The sequence below is a fragment of the Leucoraja erinacea genome, chromosome 12 (genome assembly GCF_028641065.1).
Source record: "Leucoraja erinacea ecotype New England chromosome 12, Leri_hhj_1, whole genome shotgun sequence".
In the NCBI taxonomy this organism is placed as follows: Eukaryota; Metazoa; Chordata; class Chondrichthyes; order Rajiformes; family Rajidae; genus Leucoraja; species Leucoraja erinaceus.
Window position 1 is genome coordinate 21,214,581 of NC_073388.1, and position 19,947 is coordinate 21,234,527.

A 19,947-nucleotide genomic window follows, 5' to 3' on the forward strand; every position below is an offset into this window, starting at 1 on the left:
GGCGTGGGACTAGTGTAGATAGGGCATGTTGGTTGGAATGGGCAAGTTGGGCCGAAGGGCCAACGGCATATGGCTCTATGCCCCCCATTTGCCATTCTCTGATTACTGTATTTCCCGGCAATGAAGACGCTATTTTTTACCCAAAAATAAGCCATGAAAATGTACCTGCGTCTTGGAAGCCGACGGTTAGGTTGTTAACCAAGAAAGATAGACTTGGCTATCCGTCAGTACAGCAACATCAAGAACCAAGCCAAGCCTATCCCTCATTACTGGCAGCTGATGGGAAGCAGCTGTAAAGTGGGAAGCGGCTGTAAAAGGACAGCGCCGCTGGGGGGGAAGAGTTCCTTTCACAGCATGTGGGGATCTGGCCCGGGTCAGCACGGCCTGGGCTGTACAAATTGGCTGGGCCACCAGGGGTAAAGTTGCGGAGAGGGCAGGAGCGTTGAGAAGGAGGGGGTCGGGGATCATGCCAGCAACTCATTCGCCGCGGCGCACCGGGCGCAGAGCCACCGCATTGTGGCCGGGGAGGGAAATAGCTCAGGTGGCTGCAAGCGGCCGCCGGGATCGGACAGCGGAACTGGCCCTCACTTCAGCGCCTTCTGCCGGCACGCCCGCCAGCCAGCCACGGTGTCCTTCGGCAGGCTCTCCGTCCCGGTCTCTCTTTCTCTCTCTTTCTCTTTCTTTCTCTCTCTCTCTTTCTCTTTCTCTCTCTCTCTCTCTCTCTTTCTCTTTCTCTCTCTCTCTCTCTTTCTTCCTGGGGCAGGCGACCTGGGTGCTACAGCCAATCCCAGGGCAGGCGACATGGGAACTGCAGCTAGACCTGGGGCTTGCAGGCGACCTGGGCGCTACAGTCAGTTCCGGGGCAGGCAAAATGGGAACTGCAATTAGTCCCGGGGACACGAGGGATCTGAGAACTGCAGTTAGCCCCGGGGCACGCAGATGATATTGCCAACCCCTGGACTAAACCAAACACTTGATCCTGTCCCGCCATCCTTTTTTCAAAATTTAGCAACTTAAATTGAGGGTGCGTGTTCGACGCAGGTGCAACTTCATTGCCGGGAAATACGGTACTTCTTTCTTGTTATCTTCATTTGATTCCAACAGAGGAGTATTGTGTAAATTCACCTGACAGGCCAGGATAACTGATTTTCTCTCCCACCTGTCTGACTGCAGCCTACTTGAACATACCGCTCTACGATAGGTTTTGCTCATGTCGTGCTGGTAATTAGTTATGCTGCCCTTTCACTTCCACATCAGCTAATGGCTCATCCTTTTCAGACTCTCCCTCCTCCCTCTAGATCTCCAGAGTTGGAAGTCAAGTGACGTTTCTCCCAGATTCTGCAGTGACAGGAACACGTGGCTGTTTTGATATTCTTTTTATGGAATGCATTGAGCATGCACAGAGAATCTTTTATACAGTGCAGGGGTCGGCAACCTTGTTCTGCATAGGAGCCTGGACCCATGTCAGTGAGCGGATGGCGGGCCACATCTATCGCCATAGTTAATAAATAATTAACGATAGTTTTTTTTTAATCGCAACAAAAATGTAACAATAAGACAATTACCCCTGCGACAACTACAACTAAAGTGCAACGCTGTGGCCGGAGCAGAATTCCTCACTGACCCCGCTGATGCTTCACTAGCACCACCTCGCCGAAGCTGCTCTCAGCCCGCTTGAGTTTCACAGATGCCGCGGCACCAGGGTGGGGGGCGTTTTCACCGGTGGTCTGGAGGATGGAAGAGAGGGTGGGATGGAGAGAGTGAGTCGACAGGTGTTGTGATATGGAATTGGCTGTGTGTGTATGAGAACTACTCTCGGATAAGTGTGTGTGTTTTGTGTTATGCCTGCCCCGGCTTACGGGCCGGATGATTGAGGGATACGGGCCGAATCCGGCCCATGGGCCGTAGGTTGCCGACTCTTGATATAGGGAATTTCCAAATGGGAGAAATTGATATGGAAAAAGCATAAGATATTTGCATTTCATGGAGATTAGAAGCCTGGTCTGCAGACCGAATTTCAATGGGGTCTTGTCAGTAAATATCAAGAAAGAAAGAGTATCACTGTCTTGCCTACCGTGAGTGTGAAGGATGGGGCAGGGTGTGAGTAAGTATTATGATAGGATGAGTGTCAGGGAATGCAAGGGATCAAGATCTGGAGTATGAGTGGTCATAATGTGCAGCCTTATGCAGTTATGTCAGTAACCAGTGAAATGCATAGATATTATAGTAAATGGACATTTGATTAATTCAATAATTGCAGTCATAGATATAATAGTAAATAAAGAGAGGAAACAGTAACCTCCACTGTTTTTTATGTTCTTATTTGTTAAATTATTTTGCTTTTATGTGACATGAGTTGGAAGTATGGATGTGCTTATATAATCTTGAAGACCATTGAGTTAAAGATACCTATGACATCAGTTGAATGTAAATTGCAGGGAAGCAAAAGACGGTCAAGCAGTCTCGAAGTGAGCCAGATAGAAAGTGAAGAAAATGTCTGTTCATCTGATGGACATGATGGGGCAAGAAGAAGCAGACGGCTGAAAACACCAAAGACTGAATTCCCTTCCAGTACAGCAGTGCAAGATAAAGGTCGGACTGGTATGTAATGTCACTATTTGTATTCCCTTTTGTGTAATGAACTGAGCCAAGCATAGGGGAGGTCCTTACTTTAATCATGAATCTCAAAATTTGTTTGCCTGGCTACAATAGCATCTCCATTGAGATCGAGTTTATATATTATTGGGGCTCACTTAATATCTAAATTTAGAAAAGGGTCCACCAGGTTAAGGTGGATGCCTCTGCCGGTTATTTAGAAGAGCAGGTTAATTCAGGATCCTGGAAGTTTTTGTTAAGTAAATAAGTTCTGTATCAGCTAAGTTTATAAATTCTCCCATGGAGGGCTAGAAATGTTTTAATAAACTTTGATGAAGAAAATCATGATATATTTAGCCATTATGGAAAGAAAATATTAAAACCTTTGCATCTGCTTTGCATAATTACTATATATCCACATATATACATTATTCTAGTAGGTGACCTCAGATGAGATAATAATGAGGACATTGTTGTTGACATTAATACCTCAGATTTAAGAAGTATCAACACCAAAATCCTTGCTCCTTGCAAATAATCCTTGAGTTACACAGCACAGCACAGCACAGCACCCTAGCTATGCCTGCCTCTTTGTTGAACAATCCCTGTTCCAGGCGTACACTGGCCATATCCCCGAATTCTATCTTTGTTACATTGATGACTGCATCGCTGCTACATCCTGCACCCATGCAGAACTCAAGGACTTCATTAACTTCACAACCAATTTCCATCCTGCACTCAAATTCACTTGGACACATCCCTCCCCTTTCTTGATCTCACCGTCTCCATTACAGGATACCTCCAAACCCACTGACTCCTACAACTATCTCGACTACACTTCTTCCCATCCTGCTTCCTGCAAACACTCTATCCCCTACTCCCAATTCCTCTGTCTACACCTCATCTGCGCCCAAGATGAGGTGTTCTATACCGGGACATCCAAGATGTTCTCATTCTTTAGGGAACCGGGGTTTCCCTGTTCCATCATAGATGAGGCCCTCACTCGTGTCTCCACGGTACCCTGCAGCTCCGTCCTTGATACCCCAACCCCTAGCCGCAATAGGGACAGAGTGCCCCTAGTCCTTACCCCATCAGCCGTAGCGTACAACACATATTCCTCCGACATTTTCGTCACCTCCAACGGGATCCTACCACTAGTCACATCTTCCCATCTCCGTCCCTTTCCGTCTTCTGCAGAGATCTTTCCCTCCACAACTCCCTGGTTAACTCAACCCTTCCCACCCAAATCACCCCCTCCCCAGGCACCTTCTCCTGCAACCGCAAAAGATGCAACACCTGTCCCTAAACCTCCTCCATCAACTGTCCAGGGACCCCGACAGTCCTTTCAGATTAGGCAGAGGTTCACTTGCACCTCCTCCAACCTCATCTACAGTATCTATCGTTCAAGATGTGAACTCTTATACATCGGTGAGACCAAATGTAGACTGGGCGATCATTTCGCTGAACACTTTCGCTCAGTCTGCCTGGACCTACCTGATCTCCCAGTTGCTGAACTTTAATTCCCCTTCCCATTCCCACACTGACCTTTCTGTCCTAGACCTCCCCCATTATCAGAGTGAATCTAAACGCAAATTGAAGGAACAGCAAGTATTTTTTCGCTTGGGCAGCTTAAAACCCAGGGGTGTGAATATTGATTTCTCTAACTTCAAGTAACCACTGCATTCCCTCTCTCTCCATCCCTCCCCCACCCAAGTCTTTCATTCTCACCTAGCTATAGCTTACAATTACCTGTTTACTTTATCATTGTTACTTGTTTGCATATATTTCATTCATTTGTTCTTTCTCTCTACATCATCGTCTATATCTCTTGTTCCCCTTTCTCGTGACTTTCGGTCTGAAAAAGGGTCTCGACCCGAAACGTCACTTATACCTTCTCTCCAGAGATGCTGCTTGTCCCGATGAGTTACTCCAGCTTTTTGTGTCTTATCGACAGCAAAAAGACCGTTGGCCAATCATGTCCATGCTGACTACCAAAAACCAATCTATACCTATTCCACTTAGAGCCTAAGTTTCTATGCTTTCACAATTCAAGTGCTCATCTAGATAATTTTTAAATGTTGTGAGAGTACCTGGCCCCAATGCATGGAAAAAGCAATCTCTTAGATAGACACAAAATGCTGGAGTAACTCAGCGGGACAGGTAGCATCTCAGGAGGGATGGAATGGGTGATGTTTCGGGTCGAGGTCTTTCTTTAAAACTGTCTTCCTCAGATCTTCAGATTTGGGGGAAAAAGCCGGAATGGAGTACTGATTTTGGATGATCAGCCATGATCATATTGAATGGCGGTGCTGGCTCGAATGGCCGAATGGCCTACACCTGCACCTGTTTTCTATGTTTCCTCTCTAAACTTCTGACTGCTCATCCTAAACGGATCCCCTTTCCTTTTAAATATTTTACTGTAGTGAAAAAATATGGCTATTCTTTGGTTAATGTCCATTCTGTTACTTTGAGACTGACTCTTGATTTTATAACATCCCAGTCAGGGGCAATATTAACACTACATCGAGTTTGTCAAGCTCTAAAGATTTTGTGTATTTCAATAAGATCTCTGCAATTGGATCTTTGACCTTCTGAACTATGGACTGCAATCAGTGAGGCTCGGCAACAAAACATCCTCCATGATAATACTCAACACCAACACGTCACGGGGATGTGTTCTCATCATCTTGCTATGCTCCCTATACACTCATGCCTGTGTGGCCAAATTCCTTAACTCCGTTTGGAAGTTTGTAAATAACTTCCCTGTAGTGGGCCAGATCTCAAACAATACATATAGGAAGAAGATAGAGAGCTTATTTACAAGGCGTCAAGACAATATCCTATTGCTGAATATAGAAACAAAAAACTACAGATGCTGGTTTAAACCAAAGATAGATACAAAGTGCTGGGGTAACTCAACAGCTTCTCTGGAAAAAGATAGTTGACATTTTGGGTAGGACCCTTCTTCAGAGTGAAAGTAAGGGTTGGGGTGGGAGGGGGGTGAGAAGAGTTGGATGTGAGAAAAGACCAGAACCAATCAGAGCAAACCACAAATAGATACATTGTGAAAATTTGAAGAACTGGTAAATCGACTAAGGGGTAGAGAAGAGGGCACGGGTTGAGGGGGGAGGGGAATACAGGTGGAAGTTACCTAAAATTAAATCATTCAACTTTCTTACCGCTGGGCTGTAAGCTACCCAAGCAAAACATGAGGTGCTGTTCCTTCAATTTGTGTGTGGGCAATGAAAAAGGCCCAGAACAGAAAGGCCAGTATGGGAAGGGGAGTTGGAATTATTGGCAACTGGGAGATCCAATGGGCCTCTGCGGACCGAGCGTAAGATTTCAGCAAAACAGGTGCTGTGTCAACGTTTTGCTCTCGCCGTTGTACAGGAGGCCACATTGGGAACAGCAGATGCAGTCGATGAGGTTAGAGGAGAAGCATGTGAACCTCTGTCTCATCTGGAAAGACTGCTGGGGTCCCTGAATGGACATGAGGGAGGGGTTATAGGGACATAGAAACATAGAAACATAGAAATTAGGTGCAGGAGTAGGCCATTCGGCCCTTCGAGCCTGCAACCGCCATTCAATATGATCATGGCTGATCATCCAACTCAGTATCCCCGTACCTGCCTTCTCTCCATACCCCCTGATCCCCTTAGCCACAAGGGCCACATCTAACTCCCTCTTAAATATAGCCAATGAACTGGCCTCAACTACCCTCTGTGGCAGAGAGTTCCAGAGATTCACCACTCTCTGTGTGAAAAAAGTTCTTCTCATCTCGGTTTTAAAGGATTTCCCCCTTATCCTTAAGCTGTGACCCCTTGTCCTGGACTTCCCCAACATCGGGAACAATCTTCCTGCATCTAGCCTGTCCAACCCCTTAAGAATTTTGTAAGTTTCTATAGGATCCCCTCTCAATCTTCTAAATTCTAGAGAGTATAAACCAAGTCTATCCAGTCTTTCTTCATAAGACAGTCCTGACATCCCAGGAATCAGTCTGGTGAACCGTCTCTGCACTCCCTCTGTGGCATGTCTTGCATCTCCTGGGGTTGCTGGGGAAAATACCTGGGGTGGAAAAGGTTTACATGGGAAGAGACGAGTGAACCAAGGAGTTGAGGAAGGATCAATCTCTGTGGGAGGCAGGAAGTGGTGAGGATGGGAAGATGTGACTGATGGCGGGATCACGTCGGAGGTGACGGAAATGACGGAGAATGATGTGTTGGATGCAAAGGCGAAAGATATGGACCAGGTGGAACCTTGTTCTGAGCAGAACTATGGGATACAGAAGGAATTAGTAGGTTTTTAGTAGATGCCAATTGATAGCCTGTCCCTGTGATGGAGACCGAGATATCAGGAAAGGGGAGGGAAGTGTCAGAGATAGTCGAAGTGAATTTGAGGACAGGGTGGAAGTTAGTGGTAAACATAATGAAATCAATGAGAATGATGTGTTGGATGCGGAGACTAGTGGGACGAAATATAACGACCTGGGGAACTCCATTCCTTGTTCTGCCTTGGGGTGAGGGGCAGCACGAGCATCCTTTAACATCATTGACAAAGCATGAGCCTGCTTTAACATCATTGCCAAAACTCCTCTTAAATGTAGAAATCCTGCAGAGGAAATTCATTATTACATATAATGTGAAAATTGTTGGCTTTTGTTTATTTTCCTAGATTTTACTCTGAAAAAAGGCAAAAACAGTTTTCAGGACTTCATTCCAGTGGTGTTGAAAACTAGGACCCGTAGTCAGTCAGGTGAGTAAACTTCACTTCAAGTAGCAAATTAAGGCAGACCAGGGGAAATACTTCTGATATGGTTCCATGAATATGCGGACACTTCAACAACACAGTAATATAGGCAGCTTTGTTTCAATTTTGGAAGTTGCGCCACAAAGAAGAATTTATGCAGTAATGGCAAAGTTATGTTTGTAAGTTTTTGTTAGATTATGCCAATAACAATCAATTTTAATAACGATTAAAGTAAGGTAATTTTCTGACATCCATTTCTGAATATGATTAGAAGCTAAATATTTCAGGCTATAAACTATAAGGCAATGAAAATGAGAAAATGGCTAGCAGCAATTATGATTAAGAAGTGTGTTTCCATAAAGGTGATCAGGCAGTGAATACTCAAGGATAATGGTAAGGTATATCAAAGGATGCAATACTTTTTTAGTAATTAGCTGTAGACCTGTTGACGGTGATGTACCAGGTAAGCTTTTAATAAAAGTAGTGACTCTTTAGAATGGTGTTGGAACAGCTTTGCAAATCTATCTATCTATACTAATACTAAAACTCTCATCTTGACCACTTCCGGTCTGCGTTGTAATTAAATTTGTGCAAAAATACTACTCGAAATCACTAGGATTTTTTCGCCACTTTACTCGCCCTTCTCCTCTGCTCAAAGCCACCGAGTTTTGTTCCGATCGGTGAAATATGACAAAAGTTATGAAGGTTTAAAAAATCGTGAGATCAGCAGATTGGTCTTCTTGCCTGTCAGTCACCATGAAGGTAACACCCCTTCTGGCACCAGCTGGAGAATAAAGCCCCGGAGGCGGGGCTGAGTAAACAAGCCATGCTGATTGAGTCCGTAAGAGTGGAGTCCGGAAAGCCGCTGTGTGAAGTCGGGAAAAGCCGCTGAGTGGAGTCGGAAGAGCCGCTGTGTGGAGTCGGGGAAAGCCACTGTGTGGAGTCGGGAGAGCCGCTGTGGAGTCGGGAGAACCGCTGTGTGGAGTCGGGTAGCTGCTGTGTGGAGCTGCTGTGTGGAGTCGGGAAAGCCGCTGTGTGGAGTCAGGTAAGCAGTTGTGCGGAGTCGGTAGGTGCCAAGTGGTGCCACTGAGTGGAGTCCCCCCCCCCCCCCCCCACCCCCCCCCCCCTCCCCCTCTCCCCCCCCCCCCCCCCCCCCCCCCCCCCCCACCATCCCCCCCCCCCCCCCCCCCCCCCCCCCCCCCCCCCCTCCCCCACCCCCCCCCTCCCCCCCCCCCCCCCCCCCCCCCACACCACCCCCCCCCCCCCACACAACACCCCCCCCCCCCCCACACCACGCCTCCCCCACACCATCCTCTCTCCCACACCATGTGTTGGATTGGGGACTCACCAACCATGTGACTGGGACCCAACGGGTCCCATAGTCTTAATTAATGATAAGTTATAGATTTTTTCAAGAATTACTGAATGAGTAAACCTATAAACCATAGGAAAGCCACCAATAAGTAGTAAGTATGTTGCAAGGACAATATATAAAAAGGACAAAGGTTCTCATTATACAGCCAAGCATTGTCAACAAATGTGGTTGGAATACGTCTGGAATTTAACATTACTAATGCTTTGTGTGTGATATTTTCCCTAGTATGCTTTGAGGCTTTTTTTAAAACAAATTTCAGCTTGAAGAATTTCCAGATTTTCTTTCTCGTTTTCTTATTTTGTGGCTAATGATACCAGTTAAAAATACTATATGTTTAAGAAAGAACTGCAGATGCTGGAAAAACGAAGGTAGACAAAAATGCTGGGAGAAACTCAGTGGGTGACTCAACATCTATCGAGCGAAGGAATAGGCGACATTTCGGGTCAAGACCCTTCTTCAGACTGATGGTGGGGGGGTTCGGGAAAAGGAAGAGAATAGGCAGAGACAGTAGGCTGTGGTAGAGTAGAGCTGGGAAGGGGAGGAGAAGGAGGGAGAAAGCAAGGATTACCTGAAATTGGAGAAGTCAATGTTCATACTTCTGGGGTGTAAACTACCCAAGCGAAATATGAGGTGCTGCTCCTCCAGTTTGTGGTGGGACTCACTCTGGCCATGGAGGAGACCCAGGACAAAAAGGTCGGATTCGGAATGGGAGGGGGAGTTGAAGTGCTGAGCCGCCGGGAGATCAGGTTGGTTATTGCGAACTGAGCGGAGGTGTTGGGCGAAGCGATCGCCAAGCCTGCGCTTGGTCTCACCGATGTAGAGCAGTTAAAAATACTTTTTCTTTGTAATATGTGATTCAAAATATAATACCCTGTATTAGTTTTTAATTTGTGTTTCCCTGCTACAAGTCACTGCATAAAATTACAACTTTAGTTTCATTTAGTTAGGAGATACAGCATGGAAACCAGCCCTTCGGCCCACCAGGTCCGCACTGACCATCGATCACCCATACACTAGTTCTATCCTACACACTAAGGCCAATTTACAGAAACCAATTAACCTACAAACCTGCACATCTTTGGAATGTGGGAGGAAACCGAGCTTCCAGAGAAAACCTACGCAGTCACAGGGAGAATGTACAAACTCTGTACTCACAGCACTTGTAGTCGAACCTGGGTCTCTGGCGCTGTGTGGCAGCAACTCTACCGCTGCACCACTGTGTCGCCCTAAACTCTTTCTCTTCTTGTCCCTGGAAAATAAATTGCTCTTTCAAAATACCAAGGCGATTGGCCTTTTCCTTCCATTTACCACAAGACACAGGGACTGCAGATGCTGCAATCTTGAGCAAAACACAAATTGCTGCCTTTCACTCATGTTTTGTCTTCTATTTTTGCTACCTATGAGGTGTTGTCATTTTTGCCACTTCAAGCCCATGATGCAGAGTTACGCACATCTGGCACATAGATTTAACTATTGCTCACTAGTATTGATTGGAATATTTCAAAAGCTTATCATACAGTACCCTTTAGTCATACAATACTCTGTGACTACTAAAGGCATGCAATACTCTCTGACTGCCAAGAGCTAAAGATAACCCAATGTTTTTTTCCAGAATCAACCATATTGCAAAATCATCTCTCCAGTTCTGCCCAGCCTCATCTCCAACAAGCGTTAAAACATTTCTTGGACTTCTCTTCCAGTAGGATTGAGAGCACTTATTAATCTTACCTGATCACTTCATCTTTACCATATCCATCAACCTAAGCTCAAAACCAACTCAACCTGAAAACTGAAGCGTTTTCCTTCTATAACCCTTAAACGCTTTTAGATTATTTTATCCATGAGTACTAGTTTCTGTTTCTTTCACTTCATTTCAATAAACTGAACCAAATTGTATCCCTGCCCCCGTGTTGGCATCACCTCGTCGCCTTCCACCTATATCCAACCCTCTGACTTTACATTTATCTTCTCAGCCTTTGTTTCCTTTGTCACTTACTCTACCCATCTGCCAATCAACACTACCCCCCCTCCCCCCCCCCCCCCCCCCCCCCCCCCCCCCCCCCCCCCCCCCCCCCCCCCCCCCCCCCACTCACCTGTAGTCAACTATTACCAGGCTTTGTCCCATCCCACTTCTCTTTTCTAACTTTCTCCATCCTATGTGTCCTGACCCAAAGCATCACCTGTCCATTCCTTCCATAGATAATGTCTGACTTTTGGAGTTCCTACAGCATTTTGTGTTTTGCTCAAGATTTTAGCATCTGCAGTCCCTTTGATTTCATCTAACTCTTTGTTACATTATCAGAGCAATTGCATGTTCAGTAATGTTTTTTCTCCCCATCCCTGCATTGTTAGCTCTGGAATCACCCAAGGGTCCATGCTGGGACCCCTCTTCTTAATCTACATGATTGCTTTATAGTTGTATATGAAGTTATAAAGTTGGGTTGCATATTGACCTCACTCACAATGTACTTTTACAACTCATAATCAATTCACTGTCGTGGTTTGTCGGGCTGAATTTCCAATGTCCATTCTTGGATGTGATCTAATTTCATCACATTATACAGCAGGAACAATTATCCGAAAATACAAATAGAAAATGCAGGAAAAACACAACAGGTCAGGCAGCATCTTTGGGTAAAGAAACAAAGTTAATGTTTCAGAATGAAGATCCTTTTTTACATTTCTGAAAGAGAGAAAACAGGTTTTAAAAGTCCAGAGAAAGTGGTGATGGGATGGAAAGGGACAAAGGAACATCTCTAACAGGATATGTTTGGGTTTGCCCAAGTAATTCTGATGTTACGGAGCCATCTTGTGAATAGATTAGTAAAGCAAGAAGAAAGATAAAACAAAAAAGGGACTTGTTAAGGCTATGACATGCAGAGTATAACCACTGATGAAACCTGAAACCAAAAGGAGAATGTTGGAAATGCCCAGCAGATCAGGCAGCATCAGTGGGGAGAGAAAAGTTGAGTTACTATTAAAGATGGGTAACCTTTCAGTGGTACATATAGCCAGTTCTGATATAGACAGAAAAGGCAAAATATCTGAAATTGTTCAATTTGATATTAAGTCCCAAAGGCTGCAATGTGCCAGGCAGCCGTTCCCAAGCTCACATCGGGCTTCATTGGAACAGTGGAAGAGATCACAGACAGATAGAAGAGAGTTTGTGCGGGATTGAGAATTAAAATGTCAGACGATTGGAAACGCTGACTGATTGGAACTATCCCAGTCTCCATGTGGTTTCTCCAATGTAGAGGAGAACAAACAAAATCAAAAACTATTGCTTCATTAGAGATATTGTACCACCTGGTATTGGCGATGGTGAGGTACCAACTCGCCATGACCAATCCTGTTGGCTAAAGCGAACTTTTGATGCTTTTTGCAATAGTGCAAAAAATAAGGTAATTGATCAACTTAAGGTCAAGAACTACATTAATTTCTGTGACGTGTTTTCTCAAATTCTGCTATAAACTATCTGTTGCTATGCCACCTATATTTGTAAATGTGTCTGATTTGATATTTTCTTGGTCAGCTTCTCATTTTCCTACCGTCCATAAGCTTAAGTTTATCATTTAGCTCCACCCTCCGCTGCATTCACTCTACCCCAGTGTAACACTTCAATTGGTTATTTATTTGTATCTGTACGTCCAAGTCAAATTAATATATGAACATTACAATGCTTCTTTTAAAGACTATACTTGGTCTTGACTTCTCAATTGATGATTGATCTGATTCCAAGACTTAGGAAGTTCCATCCTGCCCCATTGCATTCTGATGGGAGTGCAAAGAACCTGAAATGTGGGAGCCCTCTAGTGGCTTCATCAATCTTCAGTAAGATGTAATAGGCCAACTACATGACCAGATTTTCCTCTATTTTTCCCCGTACTCACTGATTTAATGGCAAGATTGCAGTGGCAGCTGGTAATGAAAAACAATCTGGTAACATCAAACTAAATGGGTATTTTACATTAGTCGCCAAGTAATTTAGATATAACCTTGCCGTTCTGGATTGCAATGCTTTAATATTCTTTAATCGTGGTTATTGAAATGACCTATATTACATGTTCAATTTTTATGTTATAGAAAGTCATTCCGGCACATCAATAAATTTGGGATATGAGCAGACAGACAGTTCATTGGGGGAAAGTCAGCGTATGCAAGAGGTGGTAGAAGATGATGTAAAGAATTCAACGGATCAAGAACTGTTTAAAACGGAGGGTGAAGAGACCAAAGAAGAAAGTGAGCTGGGAATATCTACCAACTTGATTACAGACTTGAGTGAACAAGATAGTTTGGAACAACCTGACTTGACTTGCCTCGTAGACACTGATGGGAATTGTAAAACTAATAATAAACAAACCCCCATCATTAAGATACAAGCAAGAGGCAATAGAAAAAAAATCCCGAATGAGGTAGTTTCAGAAGTGTCTTTCCACGAAGGGGAGAAAAATCAAGTGGGCATTGGTTCGCATGCACAAAAGGCAGTTACCACAGGTAAAGTTCAATGTCTTTTGAATAATGCATGCAATATAATTCTTGGAAATGGGAATTATAACCTGTATTTGTGACCTATTCACACATTACATATTGTTACTGTTTATTAGCAAATGATTCATGAAAGTTCACCATTGGAAGTTAATATGTGTGAAGTAGTGTGGCTCGGCAGACTTGAATGTCCAACAAGCCTAATCTTGTTGCGTTTTTACAAGAAGGAAGAAGAGGAGAATGGAGAAAATAAAACAAGGGATTAATGTAGGATTAGTGCAAATGAGTGGCTGATTGTCGATTTGGACCAAAGGGCCTGTTTCTGTGCTCAGTCATTCTATGACTAACTACATTCAGACGTTCCTACATGAGTTAGTTGGTCCTCTGCATGGTGTACTGATATTACAAAAGATCATGGTCCACTGATGCCCAAAGTGGATTATAGCTAAAGCATTTTGAGTTCTAGCCCAGATATAGTTTAATAAGAACATACAGTATCTATAGCAGAGTAGAAGATTGGTCAAGGTAACCACATTGCAGTTTTCTTTTTAGGCATATGGACACCACCTACTTCATCACAAAATAAGCTAACTCCTTCACCAACATTATCTAATACTGACTGGAACCTGAGTATCAGACACAGCACACCTGTGACAGGAAGTGTACGGAAACGTAAAGAGTCGTGCAGCTCAGATGTTCTCAATTTGTCCCACATACAAGAATCTCCAAGTCAGTACCAGCCTGAAAAACCATCAGGAAAACGTAAATGTAAGACAAAGCATATTGGTGGGTCCCTGCCATCAGAAGAAGGTGCAGACAATCAAGGAAAGCACAAGGTAAATAATTCATAATAGTTACCTTTACAGTTAGCAATATTGCATTGCTACATTGTTTTGTGTTTAATTTAAAAATATGCTGAACCAAGATACAAGATATTAGGAAGGCACACCAAAAGATTAGAATTTTACTGAGTGCTGCCACGACAGAGGTGGATGAAGAAAATTAGAACAATGCGGAAGGTCGGTGTAATGAGCTGAGTCGAACACATATCAGGATACAACACATGTTTATTAAATCTACTTACAGCATAGATCTGCAGGACATTACATTTCCTAGCAGCTACTCGTACCAATTAATGTAGGCAAGCTCTTGATAATATAAAGCGCATAATAGGCGGAGTCACTACTAACAAGCACTATAATGCTGAAGATTAAGGCCATAATTTAATTTACGAATATGGATGATTATTTTAAATTGTAGATATTGTGAGATTTGGAGGATTCCTGTGCCTCAAGAGAGCAGGCCTATGAAAATATGTGTTTGCTGTGTATTAGGATGCAGCACCAGAAATGTAACTAGCATGTCATGAAGAGAGGTGGGCTGAGGGGCAATGTCATATATTGTTATTGTAAATCAGATAAAGTTTTGCCAATTTTAAATCATGTGAGCAAATTTAGCAATAGACCATGATATAACTATCTGCATCATTCCCAAGTTAAATCGGCAATGAAAATGAACACATTATTAATCTTTAAATTGTATAATGGAACTTCATATTTTGCCTCATCAATTGATCTATTAAACATTTATTTTGTATTAGGTTAAAGTAAAGCAAAACCGCTCCCTCAAGCGCTTAGCATTAATGCTGGATTCTGATTGGAGCCCGTCACCAAAGAAGAAACGTGATTATTCAGTCCGCCTGAAAAAGAGAACATCCTCAGCTACTCCGGTTAAACATGCAACAGGGTCACAGTCACCATCTGCTGAAGCAACGACATCCACAGGACAGCAATCTTTATCTGAAACACGGAAACTAATCGTAAATAAGAATGCTGGTGAAACGTTGCTGCAGAAGGCAGCACGATTAGGTTATGAGGTAAAAGCTTTAATAATGTAATTTGATAAGTGATCTGTTTGGAGTTTATTGTCATTTCTTTCACCTTCCAGACTTCTGGCACTGCAACAGTAACTTTTCATGTATGGGTTTTTTTTACCTCTTATCTACAGAAAATGCATGGTACATGTTCTGCCAGGTTGACTCACAAAATTACAGATGAGTTCAAAATCTGATTCATGAGATAATCAAATATGATAATAAACCAGAATCAAGCCAACCATTCCCTCACATGAATTTTAATAACTTTTTCTTTGTAATTATCTGCTACAAATTGCATTGTTTCAAAAATATGCCTGCACCACTTGACAGCTTACCTGTAATCAGGCAAACTTCTTAATGCTAGAAATTGAATTAGGAAAAAAATCTCGCGTGATAAATGTTTCTGCATGTTTTAAAGTGCTAATTTCAGGTCGAAATCTCACCAATTGGGTAACTTTACCAGAAACTTTGGAATTCACCCTAACATGTAAATCAGTTCTACATTATATTCTGCGTATTTTACTTATTTACTGACAAAAATTGAATCTAAAGGATGTAATCCTTGACCTTCATTGCTTATCCACTGCAGAACAAGAAGTATATCCAGCAGAATACTGGGAAACTTTGTGAATTAATGGGTCTCCACTAGGGCTTCCATTTGTTTCTTTGCAGACCCCTTCATATTGATTTCCGATGTGCTGTATTTATACAGGCTAGAACATTGAAAAGATTGCACCATCTGTGCGCTACATGCTGCGGTCTGTGACCTGATGTTCTCTACTGCAGTCTGATCACAGCACAAGGTCTGGTCCGACTGCTTCATTGTATGGGATGGAGTTAGAGGCACATTCCCAGCCAGCGGCACCAAAAACATTTCCCTGATCTACTTCTCCCTCCTACCTTGATTTGCTCTTAAATTTCCATTTTCAACCTTTCCTTAACTCCGTCCAGCCCTCCTTCACCATAGAAACATAGAAAATAGGTATAGGAGTAGGCCATTCGGCCCTTCGAGCCTGCACAGCCATTCAATATGATCATGGCTGATCATCCAACTCAGTATCCTGTACCTGCCTTCTCTCCATACCCCCTGATCCCTTTAACCACAAGGGCCGCATCTAACTCCCTCTTAAATATAGCCAATGAACTGGCCTCAACTACCTTATGTGGCAGAGAATTCCACAGATTCACCACTCTCTGTGTAAAAAATGATTTTCTCATCTCGGTCCTAAAAGACTTCCCCCTTATCCTTAAACTGTGCCCCTTGTTCTGGACTTCCCCAACATCAGGAATAATCTTCCTGCATCTAGCCTGTCCAACCCCTTAAGAATTTTGTAAGTTTCTATAAGATCCCCCCTCGAAATCTTCTAAATTCAGCGTGAATTTAAATGACATTGGACATTTTTCTGTTGTGCAGCAGTTTTGAGCACAGTAGGGGGTCCATTGAACTGACCATGTTGAACACTAGTGCTCGAGTTCCCAAAATGGAAAGAATGTGATAACAATGGGAAGCCTCAAGTGGCAGAGTCCTGATCAAGAGAATTTTAACCCGATAAGATAACAAGCCCTTAAGTTAATGTGTGGTCACTGTGGTAAGCTAAAATGTTAGTTTGGTGGAATAGGTTAATTTTTAGAGTCTTATTTGTACAGCACCAAAATAAGCCCTTCAAGTCATCCATGCAACCATGTTGCTTACTTGAGCTAGCCCTATTTACCTGCATTCGGTCATTTCGCACTATACTGTTCCACTCCATATACCTGTCCAAATGTCTTTTAAATGTTGTAATTGTTCCGACTTGTTTCCTTCTTCTGATGGCATTTCCTCAGGCAGATTGTTTTACATACCCACCTACATGGAATTTCAGTGTTAAATATTTAGTCATCTCACCTTAAATATATCCCACTAGTTTTATAGACTTGCTAAATCTGAGAAAAAGACTGACCATACACCTTATCTTTGCCCCTCGTGATTTTATCTCTCTCTGAGGTAATCTCTCAATCTCTTCTGCTCCAGGGAAAAAAACGCAGCCTATACCAGTCTGTCCTTATAATTCAAACCCTCCTGTCCCAGTAACATCCTTGTGAAACTTTTCTGCCCCCTTTTAAGCATAATAACATGATTTCACAATTCTTGCATTCAGTGCCTTTTCTGATGAAGGCAAGCATACCAAACATCTTCTTCACCACACTGTTTACCCACTTTCAAAGAACTATGTGCCTGCACTACAGACGGTAGGCGGCGCGACTTTCGTCAGCAGCGGCCTCTGCAGCCCGTCTGCGTTTTTATTATTTTTTGTCTGTTTTTATGTAGTTTTTGTTGTTTTTTGTTGGGGTATGTGTGTGGGGGGGTGGGGATGCGGTAGGAGGGAGGGGGTAACTTTTAAATCTCTTCCTGCATGGCAGACCCGACCTTTTCTTTGTCGGGTCTCCGTTGTCGTTGGGGCTGCAAGTGGAGCGGCCTCCAACAGGAAGACTGGGGGCTCTGGTGCCGACTACTCACCTCACCGTCACGGAGCTGGCCGAGTCCAGAGCAGGTGGAGCTGTGGTGGAGCGCTGCTGCGGCCCGACCTCCGGAGATTCGGAGGCTGCAACTGCGGGTCTGGCGGACGGCGGCACCGGGAGCCCGCGGGAGCCTGGAGGGAGACCGCTTTTCAGGGCTCCCGCAACGGCGACTTCTCCCGCCCGAGTTGCGGGGTTGAAGAGCTCCTGGAGCGGGGCCTTACAGCACCGCCCCGCGCGGCTTGGAATGGCCGCGGGACTCTGCGAGCGCACGCCGGGGGCTCTAACATCAAGACCCGGTGTGCGACCTTGCATCACCCGGCGTGGCTTTAATGGCCGCGGGACAATCGCTATCGCCAGCCGGGGGCTTTGACTTTGACTCTGACATCAGGGGGGGGGGGGGGGGGGGGGGGGGGGGGGGGGTGCAGTAGTGGAGATAAGTTTTTTTGGCCTTCCATCACAGCAATGTGATGGATGTTTATGTAAATTATGTTGTGTCTCGGGTCTATTTGTTTGTAATGTATGGCTGCAGAAACGTCATTTCGTTTGGACCTCAAGGGGTCCAAATGACAAATAAATTGAATCTTGAATCCAAGGTTTCTCTGTTCTAAAGGCAAGTCAAGTCAAATCAAGTCAAGAGAGTTTATTGTCATGTGTCCCAGATAGGTCAATGAAATTATTGCTCATTTCGTTGTCTTTGTACAATGCATTTCGTTGTCTCTGTACTGTACACTGACAATGACAATTAAAATTGAATCTGAATCTAAATACAGAACAGTTCAGTGTGTCTATATAGCATAGACCATATATATTGTCATAAATAAACAGATAAAATGTTATAGTCCAGAGTTTGTTTGATGGCGAGTTTAATAACCTGATAGCTGTGGGGAAGAAGCTGTTTCTGAACCTGGATTACCAGATTTCAGGCTCCTGTACCTTCTACCTGATGGCAGCGGAGAGATGAGTGTGTGGCCAGGATGGTGTGGGTCCTTGATGATGTTGACAGCCTTTTTGAGGCAGCGACTGCGATAGATCCCTGCGATGGTGAGGAGTTCAGAGCCGATGATGGACTGGGCAATGGTCACAACTTTCTGCATTTTCCGCTCCTGGACGCTCAAGTTGCCGAACCAAGCCATGATGCAACCAGTCAACATGCTCTCTACTGTGCACCTGTAGAAGTTTGAGAGAGTCCTCTTTGACATACTGACTCTCCGTAATCTTCTCAGGAAGTAGAGGCGCTGATGTGTTTTCTTTATAATTGCATCAGTGTTCTGGGACCAGGAAAGATCTTCGGAAATATGAACGCCCAGGAACTTGAAGTTCTTGACCCCTTTCACCATCGTCCTGTTGATAGAAACGGGATTGTGGGTCCCTATCCTACCCCTTCCACAATCAGTCTACAATCAGTTCCTTGGTTTTGCTGGTGTTGAGAACCAGGTTATTGTGCTGGCACCATTTGGTCAATCGGCCAATCTCACTACTCTACTCTGACTCGTCACCATCAGTGATTCGTCCCACAACAGTGGTGTCATCGGCGAACTTGATGATGGAGTTCGCACTATGTCCGGCTACGCAGTCATGAGTATAGAGTGAGTACAGCAGGGCGCTGAGCACGCAGCCTTGAGGTGCTCCCGTGCTGATTGTTATCGAGGATGACGCATTTCCACCAATACGGACAGACTGGTCTGTGGATGCGGAAGTCGAGGATCCAATTTCAGAGGGATGCGCGGAGAACCAGATCTGAGAGTTTGGTAACCAGCTTGGAGGGGATGATGGTATTAAATGCCGAGCTGCAATCAATGAATAACAGCCTGACATATGAGTTTTTGTTGTCCAAGTGGTCCAGAGTGGTGTGGAGAGCCAGTGAGATCGCATCCACCGTTGATCTGTTGTGGTAAGCGAACTGCAGTGGGTCGAGGTTCTTGTCGAGGTAGTTGATATGCGCCATAATCAACCTCTCAAAGCACTTCATTACCACAGACGTTAGTGCCACTGGTTGATCGTCATTGAGGCACGTCACCTTGCTCTTCTTGGGCACTGGTATTATTGATGCCCTTTTAAAGCAGGTGGGAACCTCAGACCTCAGAAGTGAGAGGTTAAAAATGTCCGTAAAAAAATCCAGCCAGTTGGTCCACACAGGTTTTTAGAACACGATCGGGTATACCATCAGGTCCAGGAGCTTTCCGAGGGTTCATTCCCCTGAAGGATTTTCTGACGTCGACCTCTGTGACTGACTGAAATACCATCACGGCGAATGAGGGTACATCAGTCTCCAATGTCCTATCATTTATTGTGTAAGTCACGCTCTGTTCCCATTACATAACCAGAATAGCAACCAATTAAAGCAATTTAGTAGACTGATTTATAATTATTT

At 44.2% G+C, this 19,947-nt stretch overlaps 1 protein-coding gene across 7 annotated transcripts in view; it reads left to right on the forward strand.

The window, feature by feature from the left end:
* Positions 1-19,947, forward strand: part of LOC129702145 (BCL-6 corepressor-like protein 1) — a 177,319-nt gene that overhangs the window by 135,124 nt on the left and 22,248 nt on the right. For all 7 annotated transcript variants that reach the window (XM_055643751.1, XM_055643752.1, XM_055643753.1 and 4 more), the window contains 5 exons: positions 2,439-2,601; positions 7,267-7,347; positions 12,800-13,210; positions 13,754-14,037; positions 14,802-15,077. In XM_055643751.1, coding sequence (XP_055499726.1) covers positions 2,439-2,601; positions 7,267-7,347; positions 12,800-13,210; positions 13,754-14,037; positions 14,802-15,077 — 1,215 coding nt within the window. The remainder of the gene's footprint in view (positions 1-2,438; positions 2,602-7,266; positions 7,348-12,799; positions 13,211-13,753; positions 14,038-14,801; positions 15,078-19,947) is intronic.